The 11,441-nt window shown below is 47.4% G+C and overlaps 1 protein-coding gene across 12 annotated transcripts in view; it reads left to right on the forward strand.

Moving 5' to 3' along the window:
* The window catches only part of PSD3 (pleckstrin and Sec7 domain containing 3), a 626,723-nt gene extending 615,870 nt beyond the window's left edge, over positions 1–10,853 (forward strand). For all 12 annotated transcript variants that reach the window (XM_085004345.1, XM_021077991.2, XM_085004352.1 and 9 more), the window contains one exon: positions 2,965–10,853. In XM_085004345.1, the coding sequence (XP_084860471.1) occupies positions 2,965–3,174 (210 nt within the window). In that variant the 3' untranslated portion in view covers positions 3,175–10,853. The remainder of the gene's footprint in view (positions 1–2,964) is intronic.
* Positions 10,854–11,441: the final 588 nt, after the last annotated feature.

Genomic DNA, 11,441 nt, shown 5'->3' on the forward strand with positions numbered 1-11,441 from the left:
ACCTAAAACCAATACAACTTTGTGTGTCAACTATACTTCAATTTAAAAAAAAAAGGTGGTGGGGAGAGTTCCCGTCATGGCTCAGCAGAAACAAATCTAGTATCCATGAAAATACAGGTTCCATCCCTGGCCTTGAACAGTGGGTTGGGGATCTGGCGTTGCCACGAGCTATGGTGTAGGTCACAGACCCAGCTTGGATTCTGCTTTGCTGTGGCTGTGATGTAGGCCGGCAGCTGTAGCTCTGATTCGGCCCCTAGCCTGAGAACTTCCATATGCCACAAGTGCAGCCCTAAAAAAAGGAGAAAAAAAAAATGGTGAACCCATTGTGGAAAACAAACAGTATGGCAGTTCCTCAAAAAACTAAAAATAGAACTACCATATGATCTGGCAAGATAGAGCAGGGTGATCATTTTGAAATGTATAGAGATATTGAGTCCCCGTGTTGTATACTCGGAACTAACAGTGTTATAGGTTAATTATATATCAAAAACAAACAGACAATCTCAGAAAAACAGACCAGATTTCTGTTACCAGAGGTGGGATTAGGGGAGGGGAAATTGGATGAAGGCAGTCAAAAGGTACAAACTTCCAATTGTAGGTAAGTAATGAAGCAAATGATAAATACAATCAGCACTGATGTATGTTATATATATAAGTTGTTAGGAGAGTAAATCCTCAGAGTTCTCATCACAAGGAAGAACATTTTTTTTCTATTTCTTTAGGTTTGTATCTATATGAAATGATGGATGTTCACTAAACTCACGATCATTCTTTCATGATGTATGTAGAGCAAATCATTCTACCGTACACCTTAAACTTACACAGTGCTGTGTGTCAATTATATCTCAGTGAGATTGAAAGAAAAAATGTGGGGGGAAAAAAATACCTGATGAACAGTGGCTTAACCCCAAAGGATTTTTATTCTTCAGACATAGCAAGATAGTCAGAAGAGGCAGTAGGGAATCATAGCCTTGGATCTAGCTCATTGCGTCATCAAGAACCCAGGCTCGGAGTTCCCGTTGTGGCGCAGTGGTTAAAGAATCCGACTAGGAACCATGAGGTTGCAGGTTCGATCCCTGCCCTTGCTCAGTGGGTTAACGATCCGGCGTTGCCGTGAGCTGTGGTGTAGGTCACAGACACTGCTCAGATCCCGAGTTGCTGTGGCTCTGGTGTAGGCTGGCAGTTACAGCTCCCATTAGACCCCTAGCCTGGGAACCTCCGTATGCCACGGGAGCGGCCCAAGAAATGGCAAAAAGTCCAAAAAAAAAAAAAAAAAAAAAGAACCCAGGCTCTTTCTGTCTATTTGTCCTCAGGCCTAGTATGTGGTCCTTTTGCCTTCATGCCTACTGCCACAGGTCAGAGGGGTGGGGAGAGCTAAGAGTGAGGGGCTAGCAGCAGTGGCTTCTCTGAAGCCTGTCCCTTTTATCAGAAAGCAAAACCGCTTTCCCAGAAGCCTACCAGGAGATTTCTCCTTACATGTCATTGGCCAAAATAGCACACAGCCCATCTTATCTGTAAGGGGGCTGGGAAAATAAGTGTTTGGGTTTTTTTCAGCCTTTGTAGTGGGAGGGACATGGGAGAAGAGGTGCTTGAGAATGGCTTTTGATTGGCTCAACCTAGTGTCTGTCAGAATAGTCATTCTAAATACACATTCATGCGCGTGTTTTCATATCCAGGGAGGAAATGCAGCTGAAGAGTGTGGGCTCTCCAGTCAGATTTCCTGAGTCCAAATCCCAGATTCACACCTTTGCTCTGACTCAGGGCCTGTCTCTGCCTCTATTTCCTTTACTGTAAAACGGGGTGATAATGTACCAATTGTATGTGCTTCTCATATTCACAACCCGATGCTAGCATGCAGGCACCCCATAAATGTCATCAGCCAAAGCTCAGCACCCCACACCGACCAGACCCAGAGCAAGCCTCATGACTAGCAGCTTCTCCCTACTTTTGAACAAAACAACTCAACTCGAAAGAATAGCTTCAAGCAGCTTAATAATTATTAATTCAAAACTGAGATATACAAAATCTCAGTCTGACAAGCACAATCCCTAAAAGATTTATAGTCATAACAGACTTTGCCTGCCTTTGTTGGGACAATTTATAACTGACATTTTTTTTGTTTAAAATACTTCAGGCCTTCCATAAATTTTTCGTGTGTTGAAGCTGTATGATGACTTATTTTGACTAGAATCTATCAAATCAAGAATCTGAGACCCCTCTATAATCTGCAATGTATGTGTGTGTGTGTGTGTGTGTATGTGTATATATATATAATATATACATATAGTGGCTTCGTAGAAACTTTTAAAAAAGCACCAATTAGGGTAAAAGAAAAAGTCTCTGTAGTTTCCTTCTCAATTACTCCTAGAAAAAGATACCCAGAGATGGGAGAATCAAGGATCCATTTTAAAACATACTAGACATTCAACAAACAGTTGTTAAAAAAAAAAAAATTGCATGACAAAAAAAAGCATGCAAAAATCATTTCAGGTTTGGTAAGAAACCATAGTACTCCGAGAAGTTGGTAATCCTAGCAGAAAAGCAGCGGCGGGAAAGCCAGAGCAGCCTCTAGGACATGTCCGTGGTCTCCAAGGGGAGGACAAGATGGAGCTTCACCCCAAACTGCTTCCTCAGGTCGGGAGTGCCCCAGTGGCTCAGGGTGTTAAGAGCTCAGCATTGTCACTGCTGTGGCATGGGTTCAACTCCTGGCCAGGAAGCTTCCGCATGCCAAGGGCATGGCCCCTCCAAAAAAGCAAAACAGAGAGCCTCCAGGCCAGGTCAAGGGGAGCAGGGCGGCCCCACGGCTGTGACCTGAGCCTGAGGGCGGCTGATCTCCCAGACCAGAGCCACAACCCCCCAGCCCCTCCACCCCCCAGGCCCCTCCACCCCGCCAGGGCTTTCCGGGTCTGAGTGTCCAGGAAGCAAAGCAGAACTGAACCCTGACCGTCTTCTCTGCTCGCACAGAAAACCCGCTACGAGGTGTACGTCCGCGTCCTGAAGGAGGGCGGCGCTGAGCTGCTGGGCAGCGGGGGGCCCGCGGGCCTGAAGAAGTCGCACTCCAGCCCCTCACTCAACCCCGACTCATCTCCAGTCACCGCCAAGGTCAAGCGAAACGTGTCAGAGAGGAAAGACCACCGACCTGAAACGCCGAGCATTAAGCAAAAAGTTACTTAGAATCCGTCTGCGGCCAGAAATGCTGGTCTGGTCGTGGAGCAAAACAGCTTTTCAAGATCTTTCTGGTAAACCCGTGAATATATTTAAAAAAAAAAAAGTCTGTGACTAAATGGTGCATTAGTAACCTTTTCTATTGTATATTTTTGTTAGTTTCTGTACAGATCGTCTCTTTGCTCTTGATTTCTTTGCTTTGATGATTTTTTGCTACTTGAGAACTAATGCACCTTTTGTGAGGGGAGGGATCACGGTTTCAGAATGAATTACCCATCTCTCTCCCTCGGTTCTCTCTCGTTTGCACTCTACTCAGTTGTTTTGTGTATTCTCAAATCAGCTGTTACACTTTTTTTTTTTAAGGTTAAAAATTTAATCCATTGTGAAACACTTAACTGGACAACCTTTGTAGTTTAGAAAATTCTAGCCAGAGTTAATATAAGCCTTTCTCTGTGAAATCCTGCCTGGTCACAGAGGTGGAATCGAGCCCTCGCAGGCTCAGGAGTCACGAGGTTCCACCGTGAGGCCGCTGCGCGCACTCCTGACACCTAGCGGTGCATCCGGCCCTGCTGAGGGCCGGGGGCCTGAGGACCTGGGACGGGAGGACTTTGGAAGCCTACTGGCCTCCTGGAAGTGCCCTTCAGCCACGCATGGAGGGAGGAAGCTGAGTCTTGCTGTGGAAGACTGAGGAGAATGACCCCAAGTTCATTTTGTTTTCTGAGGGATGGTAGCTGCAGTCGACTGCTAGAGAGCAGACATGCCTTTGGTCTGCAGAAACTGTCACCTCGCTCCTGCAGGGTCTGGATGAAGAATCTAGAACTACCTACCAGTCGATACCGTGCCATCCAGGAATTAGGTCCTTTTACATCTAGAGGCGCAGTTTTGTCTCCAGGTTTTAAGAATATTGAGGCCTTCCTAACAAAATAATATCGAAATGGAGCCCCTCTCATTTGCTCCTCAATCGAAGCAGAATAAGAAAGGAAAAAAGTGAGGGTTCTTTTTCTTATAGTTGTTTAGCAATAGAATATTGATTCTTTAAAGTAAGTCTGAAAGTAATAAATAGTCTGAAGGAATTATGGTTGGAAAACTGACAAACCTTCTGGCTCCATGTGCAGATGTCCTTAATCTGTGACAGCAAGTTCACTCTGCGATACTGAACTTTCCCCTAAAAAGAAATCCTTGATTTTAAGTCATTTCTTTGTATCTGCTCAAAACAGTCACAAGCTTGTTCCAGGGACAGTCCCGTTGAAATTCAGGGTGATAACAGAACATTCTCTGGTTGAGAAAGAGAATGTGAAAATTGAGCCCACTTAGAACTTCCTGATTTTGAAACCTGGAAACTCTGTGATCTTTAAATCTATAATCTCCACAACTTCATGACTAATGGAATCACTTGGAATCTTCTTTTCTCTCCCACTGAAGTTTGCTCTCATTCTCCTCAGCTTACTAGCTAAGGTACTATGACCAAAGAATCAGGGACTCTGCGTGAATAGCATGGTTCCAGGGAGTGTGGGAAAACCTGCTCTCAAACCACGGTAGTTTCTAGAGGTATTTTGTTCTGATGCACCAGCATTTATACAGGACTATTTATTACCATATACTTCCTTCTGCTGTATAAATGCCCATGTTCGCTGGTGCCCCGGAAAGAGAAACCCCTTCCTAAGGTTGTAGCTGCTCATTTTGTAGTGAGTGTTTTTGTCACACCTTTGAAAAACTCCCTCTATCTGGTTTCGGTAAAGGCGGTGACTAAATGTGTTTCAAAACCTAGAAACAAACAGGGTAGTTAGCAGCACGGCCCATGCATTTGATTTTTTGGGGGAGCTTCTGACTGAATCCAAGATTTCTGCAAGAGGATAGTCTTTCTTCCTAGAATCTGAATTATCAGCCTGTTTGCTTTCTGCCTTCATCTTTATCCTAAACAGAGGGGAGTGAGGTACCTAGACCATGTCATCTCTGAGCTTCAACAACTAAAGAGAATAAGCATCCCTGACTGGCTTGAATGTGTGTGCTGACAGTCTGTGTGTGTGTGTGTGTCTGTGTGTGTAGGATGTCTCCGTGTGTCTCACTTCGTCTGTCCTGGACGTGGAACGTTACCTCACTGCAGTGTTTAGACATTGAAGTTGCTCCGAGATACCAGGTCAGCGTCAGCACCAGGAAGGCATGGTGCTCAGCCCGCGACCTGCTGACCCGCTGAAGTTGTGTCCAAGAGCTCCTGGGTGTGCAGGCCAAGTGAGATGGAAAGGGCACTTTTGAAGCGACAGAATGTATACTGTGTTTGCCTGGTTTATCTTAAACATAGCTGCAAAGGAGAGTCTGTGAGCCAGGGGCCCAGACTCCCCCAGTGGGATGCTGTCTGCACTCTATGGGGTCAGTGACCTTGCAGGCCAAGGACTTAGCCTGTAGGAGGCAGGACCTGGGTTCTAAGATTCTTGCCTGTGGCCCTTTTCCCTCTGCGGTCATTTCTTTCCTGTGGTAGCCAGCCAGGGGACACCGAAGACTGTCCCTTTCATAGCCACTCCAGACCTGCCTCCCAGATCCGGTACAAAGCACTGCCCCATCCTTTCTTCCTGCAGGTACAGCCCCCACTCACCCAACCTCAGCACCAGGAGCCCTGCGATTTCTCTCCATCTGATTAGTCATTATTTCTCTTCACATAAACATACTTAACTTTTAGTACAGAAAGTCTTGATAGTCATCAAAATACCTGGGTGATGGTCTTATGGCAGAATTGCCCATAGGTGTGGCCTGTGTATGAAGGCAAGTGTTTCAGGCTTCATCCCCCCACCTCACATGTTGACATTTACAGGATGGTGTCAGGAATTGCTTGTTAGCAAGGGAAGCTGAATCACTAACATGCAGAGTCCTTATCTTATTGCCAGCTGTAGACACTATCCTAAGTATGCCTTTTACAAACATCATTTGCTAACTCTTAGTAATACCTGATTAAACCGAGCAATACTTCTGTGCATTTAATTAACCTCAGTAAAGGCAGCGTGTGGAGTTACCTGGGGAACTGCAGCTGGAGTTGCTCTCAGGTAGAGGGTGGACAGCAACCGTGCAGGACCCTCCGTGCTTCTCCAGCTCTGACCCTCATTCCCAAGATAAGGACTGTTTCCTGGTCAGAAAGGACATGAGGGAGTTAATTCTGGACGAGAAAAATTGCCCGGCTTTCCAGGGCCAAGTGAGGGTTGGTGTCTTGAGTCTGTGTTTCACCCTGTGGCCAAAGCACAGAGCCTCTGAGGCTGGAGAGGAGTTTACGCACCCAGCAGGTCAAGAGCCTTGTGCTGCCCTAGCTGCCCTTCCTCCATCACGGAAAGAGCGGGAGGTTGTTGCTGGGTAGGCAGGGCTTGCTTTGGCCTCGAGCTGCCCTCTTCTCTGCCTCGCTCCCAAATCATAGACAGCGGGAAGAAAATTAACCTTAAAAAATTCCTCCATTGTCTTACAACCAAGACTTTCTTAGTTAGTTGTCATTGGAATTTGGTTCTCTGGCATTTGTGCCTGTAGTCATCCATGAAGCTTTTTCAGGCGTGAGTTCCCAGGGCACCTCTTAGCCTTGCAGCCCAAACCTCTGCTTTCGCTCTTGTGGGCCGGGTCGGGTGTTCCGCAGGTGGGAGCAGACGACCTGACCCCTTCCCCTTTCATTTGACAGCATTTTTGCCCTTGTGAGATGAGCACCGTTAAACAAGGACCAGGGTGGTGCCCAGAGCGACTTGATTAAAGTAGAGCCTAGTTAATGACTCGCGTGACTTTGGGCTCAACTAGCATCTGCCTTCCTCGCAGAGCACCTGAGTTATTCTGACAGGAAGAGGTCAGTTGGCTTTGTAGGCACATCAGCCCCTGCTCTCTGGCAGGCTCTTCCCCAGGCTACCAGCCTGCCCCAGGCAGTGGATGTCTCCGTCGGCCTCTGCCGTCTCAACCAGCAAGTCACCCAGGGGACTTTGTGCCGCGCTGGGTGCTCTGCGGCTCCTGCTCTTCCCAGGGTCTCTCAACAGGAGGACTGAGGTCCAAGGCCATCACCCTTTCCCTTTTCCTTTTGTGCCCAGAGTGTCCCAACACCCAAGTGGGCAGCCCCCGCCTGGGATGGTGTCTGGCCAGTGCCTGCAAACAGTGTCTTCAGAGACGGTCAGTACAGTCTGTGGACTTGGAAGCAACAGCAAGAAAATATTGCAAGTTAAGTAGTTGTATATACAGTAGGTTTCCTTCAGTCTCTCTGGCTCATCCTTGTAATTTACGTGTATCTCTGTAGTGTTGCCAGCTTTTGGAGAAGATTCATATTGATGATGTGTCAGACATCAAAGAATATGCTTTCTGTCACCTGCCGAAGTCGTAACTGTGGGTATTTATGGCCGTGTGTATCTATATGTATCAATGTGTAGATTGTACATCAGTATACAGTGTACGTACATCAAATTTATTTTTGTCCAGTGTGATATGAAAAGCAAGTAAAAACCTCATAGGATGGAGAATATAATGCAGTTGTGGAGAGTCTATATAGTGGTACTGTTTTATTAAACTTAAATTCAAATGATATTTTGATTAATTTTTTTAATAAGATTTTATGCTAGAAAATCTCATCTTTGAGCTTTGAATCACCAGAGCAGAAAGGACTCTGAACTAACTTTGTTAAACTATTTCAGTGTACTGTGTACAATACTGGGGGGGGGGAGGGAGGGTAGCTCATTATAATATGGAATATACAGAAAGAAAGAAAAAAAAAACACACACACACAGGCAGCCTATTGAGGTCTGAGCAACTTCAGTATTAAAAGCATTTAAGCATAAAGTCAGTGACAGTTGGGGACTTATTACAAAATGTGATGCTTTCGAGCACACGTTCTTTATTGTTGTGATTAGTCCAGAGGAATTAGCACTGGTTACCTGCGTGTGTGTGTGTGACAGTGGCTCATGGCATCCCCAGCACCGGTCCTTGCCCTCCCCACCCAGAAGAGGTACTGCCCAGCTGGAGTAGGTCAGGACTCCCAGAGATCGGGGCTGGGCCCCAGGTTTGCGGTTGCACAAACCAGCATCTAGTCACAGGTAAAAGAACCTTAGGACAGGCTATGGACCAGGTCAGAACTTTCATATTTTTCTACTTAGGTCGATTTTCCTGCCTCTCCCCAAAGAAGAGCCACTGGCCTTAGCTGTCTGAGCTTACTGCTTATCTTACAGTGTATATGTAGATACCTAGAGATTAAGATTTATTAACCAGCATGTTGGTGTATTTAAAGCAAATCTGAGTGTGTGTGAATGAGTGGCTGAGTGCAGAGCACGTGTCTACCCTGCCTGGCGTTCCTCAAATCCAATTCAGAGGACGGGAGTTGTGGGGTGGGCGGCTCATCTCCGGCTCCAGGCCGCAGTAGCGGTGGTGGTTACACTTGAGTTTTTTTAATTAACGCCATAGTCTCAAACTATTTTTGCAAATGTATCCTGTTTCCTAATCTCTTTCTGACGTGCAGTGAGCTGGCTCTGGCCGCCCGGCAGGGGTCTCTGCTCTGCGAGAGTGTGTTTCCTTCTAAGAACTACAGTGATTTACAAAATCACCCGTTTGATTCAGAAATCATGTACAAAAGGAGTAGCAAAGAAAAACTTTAATTTTGGGCCTTAGTCATTGGAAAGGTTTGGACTTTAGATGTAAAGCCAGGTAACCATTTGGCCTGGGTAATAGCATCTCCTCTGTGGAGAGTGTGCATGCACATTGATTAATGCCGTTAGGATACGTTTTGAAACTGTAGGGACAGAAGTCATGAGACCATGTGAGCTGGTCGCCTTCCATCTGGGGAGGCCTGCTTGGGGCCAGCCCTCTGCCCTGAGAAATCTGGGACCACCCTGTCGCCTCAGGCATGCAAGTGGAAGGGAGCCCTCAGCGGGGCCTCTGGCGTGTGTGTGTGTGTGCCTGCACCTACACACGTGTGCACGAGTGTTGTGAGGGCTGAGCAGAGGTGGCAGTGCCCCACGTCTGGCTCTGAGACCAACCGCATGGGGGACACACATCTGTCTTCCTGGCAGACCTTGCAGTTCCCAACACCCCACGAGCCACCGGGGAAGTTCCAGGGGCTGATGACCACTGTCCAGGGCAGTGCTGCTGCTCGCTGTGGAGACAGTTCCTCTGAGCACAGCGGAGCCCCGCATGCCCTCCCCTCCCTCGGGGCACAGGGAGCTGCCCAGCAGGGTGGTGAGAGTGGACGTGCAGGACCCAGCTACAGCAGGGTCCCCATCTCAGAGACAGCCTGGGCTCTTGCGAATCATGTTATAAAAATAAGCACCTTAATGTCACTTTCTGAGAATATTGGTTCCTAGAGAGATTTGGGGGAGCTCAATTGCTAACTACCCGCATCTGCCTAAATGCACCCCGGGGGTCCCCCACCACCACCAAAGCTCAGCTCAGGACAGCACAGCCAGTGCCACCCCCCTCCCCACACTCCTGCCTGACACCGCAGGACATCTGCAAAGAGGGGGCTTCTCCCGGCCCCTCTCCCCATGCTCCCAGAGCAGGAGGCATGAGTTGGGTTGGTCCATGCCTGCTCCTTCCCTGGCTGTAGGGGTCCAGCCGTCCTCACAGGCTGGCCCTGCTGAGGGTGACTGAGTGACTGCAGTGACACATGACAAAAGTATTAAGAAAATTCTCAAATTCTCGGACTGAAGCCAAGGCCACATCCTTTGCCTTTGCAGCAAACAAGCTGGCAGGCTGAACGGTAACCAGGGATGGGTTAATCTTGGCCTTTGCCCCCCGCTTTCTGCAAATGGCTAAGGTTCATCTCCGTGGAGGGGCCCAGGCCAGGTGAGCACTTCCAGGTAAAGGCCTCAATGCTCCCTGCATGCTCTCCTCCCTCGGGTTTAGGAGCCCGTTTCTAGAACAGGAAGCCTCACACGTGGAGAGCCAGTACGGCCGAGCCTGGATTACTGGGGGGCAGGCAGAAGGACCGAGGTCCGTATCCTGTTATGTAAAACGAGCTCATGACTTTTCCAGCCTGTGAACTGGGTTGTTTCCTGGGGCTCAAACTCACTGGCAGAATGGCTCATTCCTTGACCTTGAGAGTTTTCTCCACCAATCACTTCAGTCTCACTGCAGTCCTGTTGCCACATGTCCCTGCACACTGTGCAGGTAATGAGCGATGAAATAGCAGCCTACTCCTTTTCAGTGGCCACGCTGTCAGCATTGGCAGACCTGGGTGAGCTCACGGTACCCAGTCCTGTGCTGGAAACTGTTCCTCATCACCCACCAGATCCGAGTGACGCCGTCTCCGAGAAGTCACGGCGTTCGTGGTGGCTGTCGTTGGAACGGAACAGTCCTTTATGTGGATATTGTTCAAGTGTTTAAAGACTATTTTGAAAATTAAGTTTACATTTTACAATCGCTTTATTTTTTATTAAAATAGTTGTATATAAATATTGCCCTATTTCACTGTTGTTGAAGTAAAAGCTAAATCGTGCAGACCAGTGAGTCACCTGATGTGTATAGAAGCTGTGACATAGAATACATTTCTCTATTGTGTAAATGTTCATGAATATAACTGTTCCTGTGTTTTTATAAGTTGGGGATCATTTGTTGTTTTACAACAACATTTATTGCATTTAAACGGTTTTTATGTAATAGACATCATGCAAAATAGTGAAGGATTTAAAATATGTATATGATATATGTAAATGTACACACTTTAGAAAGAAATAAATCCAACAAATTTCAGTCATTTGGGAGAAGGCTTGTATTTGCTTATTTATTAAGCAGCTAGAATAACACCTTTAAAAGTGAACACAGCAGACCCCCCCTCCCCCCTCACACGAAACACCAACCACAAGCCCCACAGTGAGGGCTTTGGCCGGGTGGGTGGTTAAGGCGGTGAGAAAGTCAGATTGTTAGCCCCTGCTGCCCTCTCGGACAGGGACTGTAAGGAGCCCGAGGCCTTTGTTGGGGGCTGGGAGGACAGAAGGACAAGGCTTTCTGGGGTCATTTCAAGGACCCACGCACATCCTGTTCACTCCAGCACTTACCTGGGTGGTGGGGCCAAGGGCTGGATGGTCACTGCTTCAGGGGGCCTTGGGTCTGTGTGTGTTCACATAACCAAACTGGATGCCGAAAGTAACATCTGCTGACTTGGAAAATAAAGAAAATAAAATTCCACCGCAGTCCCTTAACTTCTAAATGTTGGAGGAGGTATCTCATGTCTGGGGCGTTGGGCTTTTGGAGCAAGGTCGCCGGTTATATCCCCCCAAGCATAAATAAAAGTGCTACCTGCAGAGACGGAAACCAACCTTTCTGAGGAGGGACCCTCACTGGG

Source organism: Sus scrofa, chromosome 17 (assembly GCF_054392235.1).
Source record: "Sus scrofa isolate SSC_HxYL_T2T_F1_AM1 chromosome 17, Sscrofa_HxYL_maternal_Yorkshire_Landrace_v2.0, whole genome shotgun sequence".
Lineage (NCBI taxonomy): Eukaryota > Metazoa > Chordata > Mammalia > Artiodactyla > Suidae > Sus > Sus scrofa.